We start from the raw sequence: 21,485 nt of genomic DNA, 5'->3' as shown, positions 1-21,485 counted from the left end.
GGTGGCACTGGAAAGGAGTGTCATTTACTGAATATATGAGCAATCAAGCTGCGGTTCACTAATTACGTTTCCGTCAGACACATGAGCCAAAAGATAATCTCTGTACTAATTACAGATCTATTTCAGGATCAGGCTAAGGGCAGATAACCACAGGCGCTGAATGCTAATTACTGAGCTGTGGTATAGGTTGCACCATGTGCATGTAAATGATACAGTGTGGGAGGTGTCATACATTTTGCTTTCTAGATCTTTGCCTGTTGGGGTTACAGCTTTTAAAGGCATCCCAAGCAATATTAGGGCCCAAAAATCGGATTTTGAAAGTCAATTCATTTAGTCATTTCTATACATGCTTAGTTCATACAACACTATCACAATGTATAGCAACATCCATTTTTTGGTCCCTAATATTGCTTTGGTTGCCTTTAAAGGTGCTCAATGGAGGAATTTGGTGGCAAAACTGAAATATTCAATAATCATAATTCCATGTTAATGAACTTTAATAGTAATTTTTTTTATACATTTGCATCATCATTTAATATTTCCTGCATTTACAATCAGTGCAAAAACAACTTGCAGCAAGGTAACGTTGGGTAACCTAAATTCGTGGGGTACTTAAAGTCGGGATTTTTCGAAAACGGGGTATTTAGGGATATGTGCTAGATGCAAAATCAGTTATAACGCCAGCAATGCAAAGCAGATAGACTAACGTATTCAGAACACTGGCTGAAAAGCTTCGATAACCATGCATTAGAAGTTGGCGACGTCAAAAACTCTCCGTCCCTTATTGACAGAGTCTGGGGGCTTCGTGGGAGAATCACCCAGCACGGTTGTTCGCTGGTTTATAAGACAAATGTCACATCTCCTGCCTGCTAAACACAATTATTTATAAGACAACTTATTACAATCTCTTTTGCTAACCTGCAACTGGATTCTAAGTGTGATCAATCATCAAAACTCCTCTCTGTTGCTACAACCTACGGCACGTGTATTTTCCCGCCGCCATATTGTTAACCAGAATCCTGTTGTCAAGCAGACGACAAAGGTTTGTGAGGAACACTTTTTGTCTAAATGCTGCGTGTGATAGTGGACTGAGGAAGATATTTTCCTCAAAGTTTGCTCCTAACACAACAAGGAACACATGGACATATAGTAGTATTACCATTGCTACGGCATCCAGCTAACTTCCCATGAATAATGTAACGTTACACGTTGCCCGATGATGACGATGGGCTGACTTTGAGTGAAGTTCTACCGACTCAACACACGGGTTGTTCCCGAACTGGCCTGATGTGTGCGGTACGGCCGTTTTTTCGTGTATTTTTTTTACTTGGACACGTCTATATCCATAGCACTCTCCTCAAGCCAAGGATAGAACGAATAGCTGCTGTATAAAATGTGATTAGCGGTAAGATATTCAAGACGAATCTTCTCTCCCGAATTAATGTGCCCCCTGTCCGACAGCACCGTAATTGTGCGTGCGGCGGACGGTAGTTTGAAGTTGAAATATTATGGTGTCAGCACGACTAGAGACAAAATCTACCATATATATGATTAGTGCAAAGATAGTACATGATACTGACAGAATAATAGAAAAAAAGGATGGTTTATTGTTCTGCTAGATTGATTTCAGTCAACCGTTATCGGAAAAATCCCGAATTTATGTTACCCAACGTTACCTTTAGGTTTATTTTTCATGGTGTCAATGAATGAATATATGCTAGCTGGTAGCCAGTGACCTTCTCCACCATTATATGACGGAATAATGTCGCATCTTCATTCTCTCTATTATTGTTATGCAATCATGCCATATAGGGTTGATTCAATTTATATACATATAAGAACTGAGAAATATATTCTACAATTATATAATATATTCTATAAGAAAATGACAAGAAAATTCTGTGAGAACATAATCTTAATGTTACAATTAGTACCTTTAGGACTATTTCTTATTTTTCCTGTGCATAATCAATGTGACAAGGATGACACTTGCAGATATGATACCACACCTTGTAGATGATACACTTCCTCTTTTCGTTAGTCTTAAAGTTACATCGAGCACTCAAAGAAGATGAACCCTTTTTTTCCTGGACAATATCGATGTGTCAAAGGTGTTACTTCCAGATTTGATACTACACCTTGCAGATACAGTAGATTCCGCATATCTGTATAGCCCATTTGTCAGCGCAAATTATACGACTCCCCGAACTATACGACTGTCCGAACTAGCGATATTGACGTCCCGAAGGAGGGGAGGGGGGGGGGCAAATTGGATTTTGGGCAAATTAAGATTAAGATTAAGACACACAATTACACTAACGATATTGCAACTTTATTTTGCAAAATTTTAATCAAAGTACAATCCGATCTTTTCGTCGATCTTAACGTCACCATATTGGATTAAATACGCGATCCATTTTGTTCAGATAAGCCCGAACTGCGTGGGAAACTCCTGCCAAATAAAAAACTCCCGCCGCATGTTGATCACGTGAAATCTTACAGTCAACCAATCAGAGCACAGGTTTTTATGACGTAGACCAATCAGCGCATAGAAAAATGCATATCAATGAGTAAACAAAGATGGCCGCCCAGCGTCACCAGACCTTCGTCTTTTTCTGAAATCGCGACGTAAAATGCGATTCATCTACGCTACATAAGCAGGATTTTCACGGGGAAAGAATGTAAGGAATATGTTCTCCGTCGAATACGGCCACAAATAACTGTAAATCGCGGCAAAATACAGCGTAGAGGCTCAAATGCTCCGACAAAAATCGTGTTTTTCTTTTCGTATTTTTGTTCACTTTCGTCGCTTGAGTCTTGAAAAACAGGTTTTTAATGAGATCACCGTATGTCAAAGGCACCGATATCGATTGTTTGCAAGCATGACAATAGCGAGTAACAAAAGAATGTGATTGTTGAACGGTAGACGGCGTCCCCACTCCCGAAACAACAATTCAAATCCAAAATTTAGCCTATAGTTGTGGGTCATTTTACGATAAAATCGGACAAGATTCTATACAATACCCCGAACTTTACGATTATGGGCTATACAGATATGCATTGTTTTTACAATTGAGTGAATGGTAAATGGTTTGGTGTTTTGGAATTCTATACAGAAAGACGAAATATACAGAAAAAAGGTATACAAATAATTGGCATATACTGTAATAGACTTAAATTTACATTGAGCACTCAAAGAAGATGACCCCTTTCTTACCTGTACAATATTGATGTGTCAAAGAAGACACTTGCAGATTTGATACTACGCCTTGCAGCTAATAGACTTTTACAACACTTCACTATGAAATGATGACAGCCTAGGGCACCTTATTTCCTGCACAGGATGGAACCCATCCGATCTGTCACATCAAAATGGCTACCAGGTGAAAAGGGACAAGATAGCAATGAATATTTGATCAGGGCGGCATGGAAATCTCAGCCCACGCAGTGTGGGGTTGGGGACCAACTCAGAGGTTCTACATCAACTGATGATGTGATATGGTGTGGGGTTGGGGACCAACTCAAAGGTTCTGAATATACTGATGATGCGGTACGGGGTTGGGGACCAACTCAACGAATCTGAATCAACTGATGATGTGGTGAGGGTTGGGGACCAACTCAGAGGTTCTGGAGCAACTGATGATGTGGTATGGTGTGGTGTGGGGGAACAACTCCAAGGTTCTGACAAGATGTCAATGAATATTTGATCAGGGTGGCATAGGAATCTCAACCCACGCAGTGTGGGGTTTAATTTGGGGACCAGCTCAGAGGTTCTGAATCAACTGATAATGTGGTGTGGGATTGGGAACAACTCAGAGGTTCTGACAAGATGTCAATGAATATTTGATCAGGGTGGCATAGAAATCTCAACCCACGCAGTGTGGGGTTGGGGACCAACTCAGAGGCTCTGAATCAATTGATGGTGTGATGGGGTGTGGGGGAACAACTCAAAGTTTCTGACAAGATGTCAATTAATATTTGACCAACTCAAAGGTTCTGAATAATCTGATGATGTGGTGTGGGGTTGGGGGCCACCTCAAAGGTTCTGAATAAATTGATGAAGTGATGTGAGGTTGGGGACCAACTCAAAGGTTCTGAATCAACTGATGATGTGGTGTGGGGTTAGGGACCAACTCAAAGTTCTGAATCAAATAACGATGTGGTGTGGGGGTTAGGGACCAATTCAAAGGTTCTGAATATGCTGATGGTGTTGCTGCTTTTCAACAAAGAATATCACTCAAGAGTTGACTATCTCAGGAGATTAATATTTTAAGAATCCAAAATTTCATTAGCATTTAGTGTATATGGCAGAGAATTACTTTTAGTGGGAGTTCCAAGGTCCAAAGTTCTAGATTAGCTACATACATCATGTGTACATTCAAAGTTACACTGAAATGTTCTATGGAAAGCAAACTTTAAGGAACAGTCACTATGGGGGGAAGTCAACAAGTTTCTGCATCTACAGCTGTCTCAAAGGAAAAAAAACAACACCAAACAAGATTTTCAACATACTGGCAAAATTCCAGCTTCCAGAATCAATTTCTTAATAAAATGAGCTTTAACTAAAGGGTAATGTAACTAAGGTGAAAAAGTGGATTGTACAGTTCCTAAAAATCAACAATTCATGACTCCATATATTCTTCTGTAAGTTGCCAATATTCTCTCTAATCCAATAGATTGTAATCAATTTTGGTAGGGACTGAAATTCTTAGATCACTTAAGTCACCCTTAGACTAAGAAAGTCTCTGTTTTGGAAACTTTAATTTTTGATAAATATATTAGTATACTTTTATTGAATATCCAAGTATAAGTCCAAATCTGTACCCGCATACGATATATGTGTATACAGTCATGTATCTCTGTACTGGTACCTAATAGATACCTTATACTGCTATTACGTATGTAGCCCTAGACGCCACTGTGACTAAATGCAAAATTTGCCACATTTATTCAATCAAAATAACTTCATTTACTTCTGAAAGTTTATTTAGTACTTTATTGAGTATCCTGGAAGCCAAATGATCTAGTCTTTGGAACAGGGGGTTTGATCCCCATCGGAGCCTGATTGAATTTGTCGTAAGCTGACTCTATTGAAGACCCCAGATTTTGTTTTAGTAATCCGATTACCTTTGCCAGATTTAGATTTAGTGTCTAAAGCATGCTACGCTGACGCAGTAATTTTCGCAGAGTATGGCTCAAAATACATGTACTGGGTGCATGTGCAAATGCATCCAATGTTGTGCACCTAATTTTTGACTGTGGGTGCACCAGTGCACCTAGATATTTTGTAGGGTATAGGGTAAAGGTACAATTGTACACTAATGACTAATGTACAGAATATTCTTAAAAGAAAAAACAATATCAAACTTGTTGTACTTTGTTTGATGTGCATTGTATTACTTGTTTAAAAGATCATCTTGAAGTTTATATATAATTAAAGATCTACAATAGGCAGTAGGGTTTGCAATTACGTAATTTTATTCTATGTTGTGCACCAAAATTTTTTTTGTACACCTAAATTTTCAGAATAGGCGCACTATGGCCAGTGCACCTGTTCCAAAAAAAAATGAATTTCAAGCCCTGCAGAGTGAAGTCAATAAAAATCAAATCAATCTCAATCAAGATCAGCTTAGCTTAAAGAAAAGCTAAATTTCCTAAGGTTGTAAGAAAAATGACAGACTCTGTGTACAGTAAACAAAGCTTCAATGTTCATTTGTACTTGAGAAATTCCCTAGATTTTTTTTGACATCAGTAAAATCGCCCATCAGTGTAACACATCAGCTTTTAGGCATATGTATGCACGGGCCACACGAGAAGCTGCCGAATCCAGAGTGCTACCATCATCTGAAAAGATTGAAGGATGTCTACATGCATGGGCGGATGATTATGTTACATTAAATGTACTGCTACATCTGACCTTTAAACCTAATCTCTACACATCTAACGGTGTTATTTAAAGTTTCATGTATCAAGCCATGCAAGTCAAAAAGAACATAAGCCAGGATCCAAACTAGATTTAGAAGCATGGTCTACAAACATTGGACAAAAACAGATAAAAGTTCCCAGAGCCCTTATGTTGATGTAGGGGCACTGGGCTTTTACTCCACTCTGTTATAGGAACAACATTGGTAGTTGGAGCCCATCCCTCTCCTTCCACTGCCTTTCTTCTCACTTGGATGGAGTGAGAAACATGGCTTTCCCAAGGACACAACATCTGGCCAGGCATTTTAGGAATCAAACCGTGACCTCTCAAGAATTCCATGTCCACTAGCCAGACGACTTGGCAATAGATGTTTAAGAATATACCCCTGGATGCTTTAAACAAGTTTATTCAATTCATCACAAATCGTACAAGAGCAGGGATTAGCTAATGCCTCCCTGAATGGTGTTCCGATTTTTTACAAGCGTTCATTTTAGAATCAATACAGTTTCACATAATTACCATTTACATGTACACATTTACATCAAAACCAAAACGGGACAGCCGTGGGTCAGGCATTTTCATTATAGAGTCTTATGGCACAGTACAGGAATGACTCGTTCAGTCTCTGAGTCCTGGCAGATGGCAGGGTGAAATTATATGCTATACAATATCTTAGCCAGGAATGTCAGGAATCAAACCCGTGACCTCTCGATTACGTAACCACTAACCAAACCGCTGGGGCAATGCATGCTAGAACGGCTGACAGGTTGCTACAGAAAACCTGCCTGTTATTCTGTAGGGGATAATAAGTCTGTCAATATCAGCGGAAATCTAATCATGCCCAAGGACAGTCTACCCAAGCATGCAGCTCCAATTAGGCCGGAACAACTCAAACCAGGGGTCAAGGCTTTGTGGCATCGTGTTAAGGGTTAGGGTGCTGCTTGGCCCAGAGGCTAGAGGTCCTGGGTTCAAATCCCCTTACATGCCACCGAAGTTTTGCCCTTGGGAACGACACTTTACATGATTTTTGCTCATTTCACTAAGGTGGAAAGGAATACCTAGCATTGGTTAGGAATGTCCCTCAAGATAGGAGGTTACATGGAGATCCCATGTTTAAGGACAGCCACACCTTATCGAAAGGATTATGGGTCCCATGTCAGCACCCTTCTCTGTTCCAAAGTCCATGGGCCACACAACTTTGTGCAATCACTACAACAGGGGGCTAGTCCAATGGTATAGTGGTGTGTGTTCAATTTTTTTCATACTCTTACCAAAAAGCACAATGCTAAGAATGGAAAGAAGTATGAAGTACCATTTCTAAAGTTAAGCATGTAAAAGAACTTACCACACAATACTCTTATGCACCTGGTTTTTGAACCTTGACTGTCTTCATAGCTTCAAACATTAAAGCATGCAGAAAAAGTATTTTGAGCCGTGATATCATTCGGATTACTACAAGTTTTGCCTTTTCATTTTCATTCCACACACATCCTCTTTCACTGACGTGAACGATACCAACAGTAATGTGTTCAGCACCAAGGACAGGCAAACAGCATCAACCTGCAAGCACTTTTTCACAGCAGTGAACATTGTTTCCTGCAAAAATTGTATGTACTATGATACATTTCTTACTGTACTATACTACTATGCTATCATTACTCAATCATGAAGCAAATGTTTCAAATACTACAGTATTCAGAAAGAGTATCTTGAGCCCTGATACCATTCAGAATACTATATAGGTTTTGCCTTTTCATTTTCATTTCAAAATTGCATGTACTATGGTACATTTCTTACTGAACTATACTACCAAGTTTACCATTTCTCAATTATGAAGCAAATAAAAGCAACATTTCAAACATTATAGTATTCAGAAAAAGTATTTTGAGCCCTGATACATGTATCATTATGATTACAATATAGGTTCACCTTTTAATTTTTTATCCACACACATCCTCTTTCCCCGCAGAACCAAATTGCATCAAGCTGAGTTGAAGAGATAAGGTACGTCATGTCAAAAGCTCCCAGTATATTGACCTTGAACATATCAGTAGGGGTGTGCAGGCTTACTTTCTACTTATCACTGGAAGCAAAGATTGATGTATTCCTATCTCCTTAAATCTGCCCTCTTGTCAAAAATTTTGATTTTGACATTGTTCTATGATGCAGTTAGCCCTTGGGCATGAACTTGCAAATAAAACTCAATATCAAAAACGCAACTAAGAAAAGAACAGGTAAAGGTACCATAGCCTTTTTGAGGCCGTTGGGGTAGTGGATTTTTAACCACTGTGTCTAGGGCACGGTATTGGAAGGCAGAGCCCAACCATCTCCTTCCACCTTCTTTTACCTCCCCAACCAAAGTAAGGTACCTATTTTACACCAGGATGGAGTGAGGAAAGTCGTGTAAAATGCCTTTCCCAAGGACACAACGTCTAGCCCAGTGTAGCCGAGAATCAAACCTCTGACACCTTGATTCAGTGTCCCCTAGCCTAACCACCTTAGTATTGATGTCACTCCTTAGGTATATCAAGAAACTTTAATCTTGAATATTTTTCCCTCACCCATCACTGTATTTCAGGGAGGTACCTGGGGCAAATGAACTATACACACTGTACATGCAAATCACAAACAAGAATGTCCATTTCAAGAACATCAAACAGAACTTATCATCCATAATCGTACTCCTGATCTGAGTCAGGTCTTGACGTCAAAGGTCATGCATTTGTGTACCTTTCCTGTATTTAATGAGCACTATGTGCATTGAATGTGACCCCCAAGCCATCGGCCACTAACTTGTCTAAAAAGATAGGTGGGGAGGTCACCTGTTAGTGGCCCTGTTGGCCCTAAAGCTCATTGCTTCAATTGAAACATAAGAACAAAAAACAACAAAATAGAACAATCAAAAGAAGACATCTCAATCCAGTACTAGCTGAGAAACATTAAGTTACTACTACATCAATGCATGTTTCCTTATGTCTTAAATATCGTTAACAGATGACAGATCATTTATTCAGTGAAATGCACATCGGATAATATGTTTGTTTATGTATTTAACAAGGGGGATACATATCGCCTAAAAGGCATTTTTCAATATGCCCTGGGCTTTACATCTACTCAAAGTTACAACAAAAGTAACTAAAAAGTTATGCTCTTGACATCAGAGGTCATACAGTCGTGTGCCTTTCCTATATCTAATGAGCACTATGTGCATTTAATGTGACCTCAAATCCATCGGTCACAAGTTTTTCTACAGAGATAGGTTGACAGGTCAAAGGTTACTACCCCTCATGTCCCTAAAGTAGCTTTGATATTGGTTAAAACACTCTTTTGTGAGGCAAATAGGTCTTTTGGCCTTCAAGCCAGCGCCATTTTCTCCCATTATATACAAGACTCTCACACAAACCAAATGCAGTGAAGTTTGGTAAGAACACTACGTATTTGCAAACAATAAATACAAGAAGAAGTCAAGTTTTGCAAATGATTACATCTAACTTGTCATTGGAAGACTTTTTAATCAGTTTGAATACAAACATCACAGTGGAAGAGTAAGAATAACAGTAACAATGTGTTCAGCACCAAGGACAGGCAAAACAGTGGGAAAATTGTTTTCTGCAAAAATTACATGTATCATAATGATACATTTCTTACTTTTGTATACTACAAAGATTATCATTACTCAATTATGAAGCAAATAAAAGCAATGCTGACCTGGTATTCAGAAGCTTGTAGAAGAAATGAGAGATGGAAGAGTCTTCTGACAGATGTCCTGTGTTGGAAAAAAAGGAGAAATTTGACGTAATATTTTACAGGGGAAATAGTGGAAAGATGTACTGTTTGTGTGAGTGTATGTGCCTGTGTGTATCTATACAGTGTGTGTGTATATATCTGTGTGTGTATGTGTGTGTGTGTGTGTGTGTGTGTGTCACTGTGTGTGTGTGTGTGTGTGTGTGTGTGTGTATCTATACAGTGTGTGTGTGTGTGTGTGTGTGTGCAGGCATGAGCAATTGCATATATGTCTGTGTGTGGGGGAGAGAGATTTCAATAAAGGAAGGTAAAGCAGTTTTATGGCCAATAAATTGGCAATCATGAAATGGTGAAATCTTTATGGTATTGACATTTACTAACACTGTTAAGCACATTTGCGTAATAACTTCATACTTTAAGCTTTTAAAACCACACAAAAACGAGCCTAATGATGATACGTTTAGATTCGCGAGGCCACAAAAACTCCAGCAAAATTGCGCAACTCAATCGTCTTTTGCCGTCAGCTCGGGATGCGTCGGCGAAGTTCGACCGTGCTCGGGAGATTTGTAGAATGGCTGCTGCCTAGGCGTGCCGATAGCGCGACATTTCTCAGTGAGTTCTCACATCACAACGACGTCGTATTTTTGCATAATGGACATTGCTATACATTGTGATAGTGTTGTTTGAACTAATCATGTAAAGAAATGACTAAACAGATTGACTTTCAAAATCCAATTTTCGGGGGATAAAACTGCTTTACCTTCCTTTAACACAACATTTTCAACAATGAATAGAGACAAAACAGCATCTCCCACCACAAATTATAATGAATAACCGTTTATAATGCCTATCTAATACTGTAAAAAGGGAAATGTTTGTGGTGGTTTTATGCATTTTTAATGGTGACCTCTTCACTGCTAACTTAAAACTACCACAAACATTTCTCTTTTATACTAAAACCCTGCATGGCAGTTTTAATCACAAACTACAAAACACAGTGAACACTTTCTACCTCGGCGAAATTAAATCCCAGTGAACATTTACATTTACCCCATTTACAGAAGTGTGGGTGGAAATGCTGGACTAACTCTAACCCTGACCCTGGGTTGAACCCTGTTCTTAATGTCCCACATACGGTGACATGAAGAATGTTAACGACCCTCAGCCAATTTCACAGCATCACGCATGGGTGCTATTTGCACACTGCTGAATATAGGATGAAAAGAAGCTATTTATAAATAAACACTGTGCATTCCGTATTGTTCAAGGTACCTGACAGTGGGTTGGATCGTCCGACGGCCAAAAAATACCCACAGCGCAACTAACCCACTCAAGTTCAAATCGTTTAAATCAAACTAGGGAAGCCCGTGCTGTACCATAAAGAACAGACCTGTCCGAACACTGGTAGCGAAGGTTATTGCACCCCGGGTATGATATAAAGCTGTTTAATGACAAAATTAAAACTACAACTACATCGCATATTGTACTGAACAATTTGGGTTGTTCAGTACAATATGCGATTCTAACTTGAAGTCATCCAGTACTGTAAAGGTATTCACGTTTGCAGTGGTTTTCTGTTCATGATTTTGCAGTGACCTCTTCACCGCGAACTCAAAACCACTGCAGAAATTTTTGTTGAGTTTTGTGTCCACCTACCCTCTTGTCTAAGTTCTACATGTATGAACTATGCATTGTACAGTATTATGATGTGTGGAGGTGACTGTTCTGTCCGTCTGTAGCACCGTTTCCAAGTCGCTAGTAGGTGGTTTCCTAGTTGTCCTAAAAGGCGCCTGTGTTTCCATTATCAAAGCAGTATGTGACTACAGCACTAATGCCACTATTGCAAACTCAAAACCACTACCAACGTTTTCTCCTTACCACGAAATTGAATCACCATGAACTTAAATGTCTTTACAGTATCTCTTATCCATTGATTTAATTTCAAACAAAAAATTAATCAATACCAGGGCTTTAGCCAGCTTTAAAGTTTTGACAGAAAAAATCCTAAAAAGACTTTTTCCGTCATCAGGCACAAAATTCTGCCATTGTTCCATTTACAGGCCGGTGTTTGGGTGTGGTTTATTCAAATTTTACAAGTTTCATATCTTTACCTATAGACTTTTTTCTCAGTTAAGGTTGACGGAATGGTCGTAAAATTGTTTCTGTCATACACAGGAAAATTCTGTCAAACAACGGAATGACGGGAACTGGCCTTAGAGCCCTGACCAATACATCCTGTCCTACTTTGTCATGATTCATAAGGTTTATTTACACCAGAATGTAGGATGACATATACAGGTCAAAAGAAGTAGGGCATTTTTTACTATCTTGTGTCTTTGCACATGTCCCCATGGCGCAAGAGGCAATGCAACCTCGCAGCTTGGCTATCTGGATCTAATTCTGTGGATCCATGGGCCTAGTGGTGCGGATCGGTCCGGCCGGACCGGTTCCGGACTTGTAAAACGTTTCGGTCCGAGTCCAAAAAAACCGAAACGCTGAGAACCGGTTTTTGGACTTGTCAAAATAATTAGCACTTATGTACATATGTACATCCTCTGTTTGATCCTTAACTCTCTAAAACCTTCCATAAATCACGAAGTTTGCGATGGAAAAGACGCAAACATTTGTTGTTGGCTTCTGATATGGCCGCTATGGCCGCTATTGCCGAAATCAGGAAGTCTCACAACTCCTCGCGAGATCTGGGTAACGTCAAGGGAACCTAGCGATGTGATTGGCTTAGCCATGTCATTGGGGGACTTCCCCAATGAGCCAAGTGGCGGCCATGTTTGACCTGAGATAGAGAGAAGAAGCTTTGTTTTGCGGCCTTTGCCTGCAGCCCGGGAACATTGCGTGTCACAGGGTACAGGTCAGGTAAACACAATGCCGGCAGTATGTGAGAAAAATGATCCGGTGTGCCGGGGGCGTCAAAATATATTGCAAGGCTCTTGAGACGCCACCAGAAACAACCCGACATGTAGGTCACAACGCTGATTAGAGAGCATACTAGTACTTTTGTTCTGAATATACACGTTGTTCTGACTGCAGACGTGTTTTTGTGTGAATATTTCCCTAGTTTAGAGAATTTAGGGGGATTAACAATGGTAACAGCATCAGTCACATAATGTGACGGCAATGTTTGGTGCCGGACCGGACCTTACAAGTCCGGACCTGAACCGAAACCTCTGGACTCGAGTCCGGACCGGAACCGGAACGTGGGTTTCGATCCGCACCACTACATGGGCCTGAGTTCAATTCTATATGGTCGGCCCCACCTTGGACATGTTGTAAGGGATTGCATTTGTCATTTTGGATGGTGACATAAAGCCGTCGGTCCCGTGTATGAGGGAGCTTCAGGCAAAAGCCGCAAGCTTCAACCCTCTGCACGTAAAAGAATCCAACACACTTATCAAGAAGAGTAGAGGTGACCTGGTGTGCTTGGCCAAAAACGCCAGCGAAGCCGCATAATGCACTACTACTAGCTACTTGAAAAACACAATATGCTTCACATCAACTGAGGATGACTGCTTTACCTTACTGTTTTTAGTGGGTGGTCCAAAAGGGAGCCTGGAGGAACCCCTATTGGTACATGTAGGTTAACACATGCACATTGAGCATTGAAAAACACAATATGCTTCACCTCAATTGAGGATGACGACTTTACCTTTTACCTCATTTATTTCCACAGCCACGTTTTGAGATGGGCGAGATGCATAAGATGAGCATCCCAGCCCTACTATCTTACTTCCAATCAATTTTTTAGGTGCCGAAAATTCTGGCAAATTAGTTTTCTGGGGCACAAATCCTGTGGCGGTTTCGAGTGGGTGGACAGCTCAAGTTGATGGTAACATGTTGTGAATGGGGGATTGTGTAGATGCATGGTTGTTAATTGGAGATCCTTCAACCATTGAAGGGGCTAGTTTCAACTTTTCTATCGAAGCAATTGGAGACGGCAGACTTCACCCCTTCATAGAGGTCAGAAACACATAGTTGCACTGATGGATATGCCAAAAACAATACTTTCTTCCCTTCTGGGGACAATTGCAAAGATAAGTTGAAAACTGTATTTCATAGAATTGTTGATAAAATTCTTACAGTATGGAAAGACTAGTAATTATAATAAAAATTCCTTGAGTTTAAAGTATCTTCTACTTTTTGCAACATTTTTCAACATTGCAAACACAGATGGGGCTATTGCAACTTTAAAAATTTCATTCATAGAATTGTTGACAAATTTTTACAGTATGCAGTAGTAGTATAAGAATGAAGTATAGTAGCAAAGACTAGTAATTAAAACTTCTTAAGCTTAGAAAGTATCTGCTTTTGTAAAAACATTTTGCAACATTTACAAGCACAGATGGAAATTATTGCAAAGAAAACTTGAAAACTGTCATTCATAAAATTGTTTATTAAATTTGTACAGTATGCATAGACTAGCAATGAAAACTTTCTAAGTTTAGAAATTATCTGCTAGTTTTTGCAACATTTTGCAACATTGCAAGCAAGGATGGGGTATATTGCAAAGAAAACTTTAAAGCTGTCATTCATAGAATTATTAATAGATTTTTTTTAGTATGCAAAGACTGATAATTCAAAATTAGAAAGCATCTGCTACTTTTTGTAACATTTTGCTAACCTAAAGGCAATACATCTCCATTGATATTTTCCCTTTCATATAAGTCATAGTCACTATCCCCTCCTGGGTTGTATTTCTCTTGTGGCTTTTCAAAATGACATATTCCTTCTTCTAATGCTACATTATGTCATTTAAAGGGTTAAAGTTTGGCACATTTGATAGTCTGACGGTTGATTTAAGACGTTACTTCATGACATCCCACATCCTTTAAGATTGCCAGTAGGCAAAACTGTCTCTTGCGTGCAGTTGACTTCCTACACAACAACATTTCATCCACACTAGGGACAGATATTTGTGTAGGCACAGGCAATGAAATATAGACATTAGGACACACATAAGCTGATGGAAATATGTCCCCTTTTCAACCCAATCACAATAGCATTGTTAAAGGCTTCCCTGTGTCATTTGGAGGGTCAAAGTTTACAGATTTTACAGTTTGATAGTCCTTTAAAGACATCACTATGTAAAGTCCGTCATTCTTCAAGTTGGACAATGATGATAAAGAGTCTCATGTGTACTTATGATATCTCACTCTACAATATACAATACAAAGAGGGGTATAACAATGTTAAATGTAGACATTATGGCACTTTTGTTTGAGATATTCACAAATTTGAAGAGATTTCAAACCCTATTGGGGTGTGGGGCCATGTATTACTTTGTCTACAGCCAAAGTCACTTGACATGCATGCAATCTGGCACTAAAAAAAGAATAAAAGAATTAGAGTAAAAGAATTCCATTGGTATGGAAGTCACCAATCCACAGTCTCTTGAAATAGCTCTATTTTCCACCCGTTTTCAAGCATCTTGAATTTATTACAGGCCTCTCAAACTCTAAGTTAGTGGACCTTGCTTAGGTTGAATATTTCTCCATTCATGCTTTCATATATACAGACATAGCTTTATCCCATAATACAACATGTAGCATTTTTAGTAGAGTTCTAACTTGTGGCAATGAAACGCTGTGTTCAGGGAAAGTTTTGCTGCCATTTGGCATTTTACTGCTACATCAATGCCATTTAGAAGGGGAAATATCAATATATTCATAGTCATAAATAGGTGGTGGATGGTTGAAGAATGTAATTCTGTCACTATGAATGATGTTTACAGACATTGACGGTGTCTTATATATTATTTTCATATATATGGTCAGAGACATAGAAAGCAAAACATAAAAAGTTTCTCATTTTTTCAGCTGATACTGGAAAATTTCTCAACATTTGTAGGAAAAGTTAATACTGTAGAACGAAAGCTCAAAGAAAAGTCAGGATTTTCTTCGAGATTTGACAGAAGGGTGTGGTTTTTCACAAACAACTTTTGGCTGCCTGCCACTGTCAAAGGCATGAAATGGCTGTATGAAATGCCAAATGAGAGGCAGCATTCGGATGCTGAAATTCACGACCGTTCAAAATTTCATTAGAACCACCCGTCGGTCAGATATTTCAAACACGTCCGCATCCAACGATGATCAATGCTTTATGACATTTTTTCTTCCAAGTCTCGTCCGCAGTCTTAGCGAGAAATATTGAAGCCAGAATCCGTGACATTATTTCGCCGTCCTCGCTTCAGTTTATTTGAAGTCCAAAGAGCTTTTCGGCTGAAATATTCATAGCAACACCGTTATTAAATTCAGGGCAGAACATTAGTGTGGTGCTCGGAGATCAAAGAGGGCTCTTCTCCGCCCAAGCGCGCGGGAAACATCGATTTCCGATCTCCGCTTCATCCTCTGCAAGCTTCCATTATGGTGGCTTTTGATCAATAACTACTTAAGGCCGACGCTAAATCATGCTGGCTTATTTGGTTTGGGCTCCTTTGTGCTTTCCTGTTTTTTACGAGGGTGAGATAAAAAGAAACGGACAATTTCTTAGTTGGTTTTCTGGTTCTTAAACAGGGGTGCCTGTTAAGTATGATTCATATGAATTTTATAGAGTTTAAACGATCCACTACTAAGAAACATACTAATTTTACAGAATTCAAACGATTTATAACTAAGAAACATACCAATTTTACAGAATTTAAACGATCTACAACTACAAAACATACCAATTTTACAGAATCCAAACGATCTACTACTAAGAAACATACTAATTTTACAGAATCTAAACCATCTACTATTAAGAAACATACCAATTTTACAGAATCTAAACGATCTACTACTAAGAAACATACCAATTTTACAGAATTTCAAGGATCTACTACTAAGAAACATACCAATTTTACAGAATTTCAAGGATCTACTACTAAGAAACATACCAATTTTACAGAATTCAAACGATCTACTACTAAGAAACATACCAATTTCACAGAATTCAAATGATCTACTGACTACAAACCATACCAATTTTACAGAATTCATACATACAAGTTTTGCTAAAAGTAAAGATCATATGATTATGTTGTATTCCATAAAATCTGTATAATTATGTTTCTTAGAAGTGGATCATATGGATTCTGTAAAATTTCTATGTAATCTGTAAACCAGTCGTATGAATTCCGTAAAATTCCCATTTTTATAATATAGACACCCCTGATAAAACATCAGCTGAAATAATTGACCATATGGGCTATGGCATTTTTATCATATTTCAAGGGGTAATATTGTGAACAAATCACAAAAATTATCTGAAATTTATCTGAAATTGTGTGATGTCAGAAAATCATATATAAATAGGGAAAGGCAATGTTAGTGTAACAAAACATCATCATGGTGTTTTCAATGCAATTAAGATGGCAGACCAGCATTTGGTAGGTGATCTATCAAACATGGCCAGTTTCACATCTGCTTTAAGTGCACCAGACAAGTTTGACCTTGTCTAGATGTGTTATCTGACCTTCAGAAAACGACCAGTGGGAATGGCCCATGCAGGGCTGTCTTCCCAACCGGTTTTCCATACTGTGATGGAAATTTCCCGGTTTTTCCAGAAAATATGAACTTGGCATGAAACTGATGAAAATTAATTTTTGTAAGTCTAAAATGGCTTTGTGGCGTCGTGTGGCGCAAGTGTAGAGCGCGCGGCTGTCAATCAATGGGACCCGGGATCTAATCCTGGGTTGTGCCCAGAGACATGTCCGAACTTGCACCCCGACGTTGTGCCCTTGGGAAAGGCACTTAACATGACTTTCCTCACTTCACTCAGGTGTAAATGAGTACCTAGCTCATCTAGGGTTAGGGACGTCCCTCGGATAGGACTTTAAATGGAGGTCCCGTGGAGAACCACACCCCGCGCACGTTAAAGAACCAACCACACCTTTCGAAAAAGAGTAGGGGCATGCCCCGGTGTGCGATGGTCCAAATCGTATAGTCCGGTCTGGGATGACATCTTGAAAAGGTTCACCTGTTATGTCAATCCTTCCACAAAATGTGGTAAATCGAAATAAATAAAAATGACAGATATAACAAGGAAAATCAATAGCATGCGCTTCCAAACAATGAGTGGGGTGGAAAAATATCTTATTAAAGGGGGGCTAAACTTAAAATTGAAAAGTCTACTATACTTTGCTAAATATACCCCAAAGTCAAGTCCTCACTTGTTTTACACAAGTCCGCCATAGTTCAGGGCTCTTCCGTCATTTGTAACTTGGGCAGTTCTGAAGGCTACTCGCCAGATGATTGAATTAATCAATTGTAGGTCACAATATGTGACGTCAGGTCTCAGCATTTCCAAACCAAAGTGAATCTGGCTTTCCTGAGGATACAGTAGAAATACAGTAGAAAGTAATCTAATTTCGGCTACCCCTATGGAATAACAAGTGGAATGATATACCCATAGTTTGTTTTCATCACAGTGAGCTTAGGCGCTTAGAAGAGTGAATCTCCACTGTAATAATGGACTCTCAACATCTTTTATTACCTTTGCCAAGAAGGTTATGTTTTTGGTAGCGTTTGTGTCCGTCTGTTAGCATGATAACTCAAGAATGCCTGGCTTGTCTTAATTCTTGGGGATATGTAGGTAGATCTTGATGAGACCTCAAAATTATTAGATTTTGGGCCCCCTAGCGGCTTTCTATGGTACTGCAGCAGAACATCTGGTTTTGGTATCATGTGTGCTGGGCAAGCTATGGCTACGACTTTAGGTTCAACTTGGTAGATAGCTCTTGTGGTTGCAAAGAAGCAACATAAGTTTAGAGCCTCTTATTTTCATCAAATGACTGAATGAGGTGAGAAAAGGTACAATGTCATGCATGCGCATGCCGTAGGGGCAGTGGGTTGTTATCCACTGTGTCTAGGGCATGGTATTGGAGGGCGGAGCCCAACCCTCTTCCTTTCACTGCCTTTTATCTCAGAGACCCCAATGGAAGTCAGGTACCCATTTACACCTGGTTGAGTGAGGAAATTCAATATGTAATGTATGCGTTAATCATACATGTACATAACATTATTGAATTTTCTCACTAAAAATTCCAAGGACACAATGTCTGACCAACTCAATGAATCCAGGAGTTGAACCCATGACCTTTCGATTGTCACAAAAACGCAAACTTGCAGGAAACCCCTTATACAAAGAATACCCTGCCAATAGCCTGGCCATATCAGTGGTAGCTGCTACTTCAGAAGCTATTTTGACAGTTGTGATGTTTGACAGCGGTGTGATACCATCAGTACAGCGGTGTGATACCATCGCTGCTGTCAGAGTACAGCCTGAAGCCTGAGATTGTCCAGCACAAATTTTCCATGAAGCACTTTGGCCAGAACAATCGACCTCGTCGTTTCTTGGCTTCTAAAAGAAAACTAAGTGGATGAAAATGCATTTTAGCGGATTAAGCAAAATTGATTAATGATTTTGGCAGATAGCCTGGATTATAACAATTTACCTTTTTCATTATGATTAGATCATAAGTGGAACAAGTCTGCCAAGACTCAGTGTCATGTCACTCTAGTTCAAATACAGTTTGAGCTTGTACTAGCGACCACCTCTACATAAGGACCACCTGGCCAGTCAAACCTGTACAAGTGACCCTCTATATAAGGACCACCTGGCCATTGATATACAGTCAAACCTGTACAAGTGTCCCTCTATATAAGGACCATCTGGCCATTGATATACAGCCAAACTTGTACAAGTGACCACCTCTACATAAGGACCACCTGGCCATTGATATACAGTCAAACCTGTACAAGTGACCACCCCTACATATAAGGACCACTGACGTTGACACAAGCATTAAGAATTACCTGTCTATAATGACCACCTGTTTATGATGCATAGAGCAGATTATATCAGTCCCCTGACTGGCAGTTTTGACTTAGTAAAAATGGGAATTATGAACAGATATCCTGAGAGAACCAAATACCACACTGGGGCCACAAAGTCAATATACTTTTCAAAAATATTTCAAACAATAGATTTTCAAGATGTATCTACAATGTACTAAACAACAAATTTCATTATGTATTGGTGTCAAAATATGAGCATTTTGGGGTGATCACTCACTATCTGGTAAAATATTCATTATGATATGATAATCCTAGATTACACATTAATGTTTGTTTGTTTTTAATCGGAAATATGAAAACTTAACTAAAGGCGAATCCAAGAAACAAGAGATGGAATTGGTGTTGCCTGAAATCTGAAGTGTTATTTGTCACTGCTGTAGGTGTGTTTATATATGAACAGCTCTACACGGACAGAAATAGCTGAATGGATAAACCACATCAATAATTCAGACCTCAGGCAGTATCAAGTTAAAAAGGTGAATTTTCCTTCCTCTGCATTTTCAGCTGCAGGTATTGACAGATGTGTTTTTTTTATCCTCCAGCAAAATTAGAACTAAAAGCATGGACAGCAAGGTTTTCTTTCTGTGGTGTAGTATTTTCTCAAAGATTAAAGAAAAGTGGTAGTACAAAAATTAATGTATTATTAACCTTCTCCCTGCTGCCTAATCCTGTGACCAATACAAGTTTGGTGCTAAATAAGGTCACATTAGTAGGGAGTAAGGTTAATATTGAATCTGGGGAATATTATTCTTTGTTGCCATTTCTAATATAATATTAATAAAAAAAAGCAAAGATTAAATGCATCCTACATGTATTTCTGTTGTTTGCTGAAATTCTACAGTCGACAATATTGGATCAATGGTCATATCTATAACAAATTGTTAGGTATATAAAATTACCAGAGTTGAAGATACATTGCATTTTAAGTAAAGTACACACATGCGAAACGGCACTGTGGTAAAAAATAAACTGCAATCTATTAAAGATTATACAAAAAACATGTTCTGTTCCCCTGTGCTTCTTTAAAAAAAAAAAAGAACAAAACTGAGGAATATCATCTCTTTGGGTTTAGCTAAGGCCATTCCAATGCATTTTATTGGTTCTCTGCAATTTCAAAATACAGTTTTAGAAAGCAATCAAGATAAAAACAACTTATATAATAAAATATCATAATGTTTTCACCTTGAAACTGTCTAAGCAAACTTGAAAGAACAGTCTTTCTCCTCAGATGCTCTTTTCATGATATTACAGATCAGTACCATTTTTCTATTCACCAATGCAAGAACCTACAAATTAAATTGGCATGGCCTAAGAAATGGAGTTGTTCCAACATTCTTAGTGGAGATAGGAGAATTCCAAACAGCAATGCGACAACACTGATAGTGGCCCTGCCTGGAGCCTATTTGCACAGAAGTGAAACATGTTAGGCCTAGGAAAAGAAATATTGTGTTTCAGGTTGTCCGACCGACCCTAGCTTTTTTTCTTTGGGTCGTCTGCTGGCAATGGACATAGAATTTCTGATTTGACAATTGTTAGTGACGAAATTCAAAACAGACTTTCTGTATTTTACACTCTGTAGAAAGCTTTGAACAGTAAGAATGTGTATTGTACAATTGAATGCTTGACTGTGTATTGTACAATGCATATCTGTATTATTACAATACAATGTTTAAAATATCAGTGTCTTGATGCATTGAAACAAACGTTGCAGGGCGAATTACACTGTATTTGTTGGATACCTTCGACCAAATTAAAATTAAAATTAAAAAAAAAGAGAATCCTACCTACCGACCCTTTTTTTCAGCAACGTTACCAGAAACACAACATTTTTTTTCCTTGGCCTAATCAGTTAACTATGCTACAAGCATTTGTGGGATCCCTTCGGCCGAAATCTATTTAAAAAAAGTAGAAGAAAAAAATGAATCCCTACCGACCGACCCTATTTGTTTCAAGGACCAAAACCAGAAACA

General features: G+C 38.9%; 1 protein-coding gene across 2 annotated transcripts in view; it reads right to left on the bottom strand.

Moving 5' to 3' along the window:
- Nucleotides 1–21,485, bottom strand: part of LOC136425282 (uncharacterized) — a 46,946-nt gene that overhangs the window by 23,561 nt on the left and 1,900 nt on the right. Inside the window, exon 3 of one of the 2 annotated variants that reach the window (XM_066414118.1) lies at nt 9,632–9,689. The exons of the other annotated variant lie outside the window; for it this stretch is intronic. Coding sequence (XP_066270215.1) covers nt 9,632–9,689 — 58 coding nt within the window. The remainder of the gene's footprint in view (nt 1–9,631; nt 9,690–21,485) is intronic. 2 annotated transcript variants of the gene reach the window in all.

Source organism: Branchiostoma lanceolatum, chromosome 19, assembly GCF_035083965.1.
Source record: "Branchiostoma lanceolatum isolate klBraLanc5 chromosome 19, klBraLanc5.hap2, whole genome shotgun sequence".
Taxonomy (NCBI): domain Eukaryota; kingdom Metazoa; phylum Chordata; class Leptocardii; order Amphioxiformes; family Branchiostomatidae; genus Branchiostoma; species Branchiostoma lanceolatum.
The sequence above is the reverse complement of the archived record's forward strand: the minus strand, read 5'-3'. Positions and strand labels throughout refer to the sequence as shown.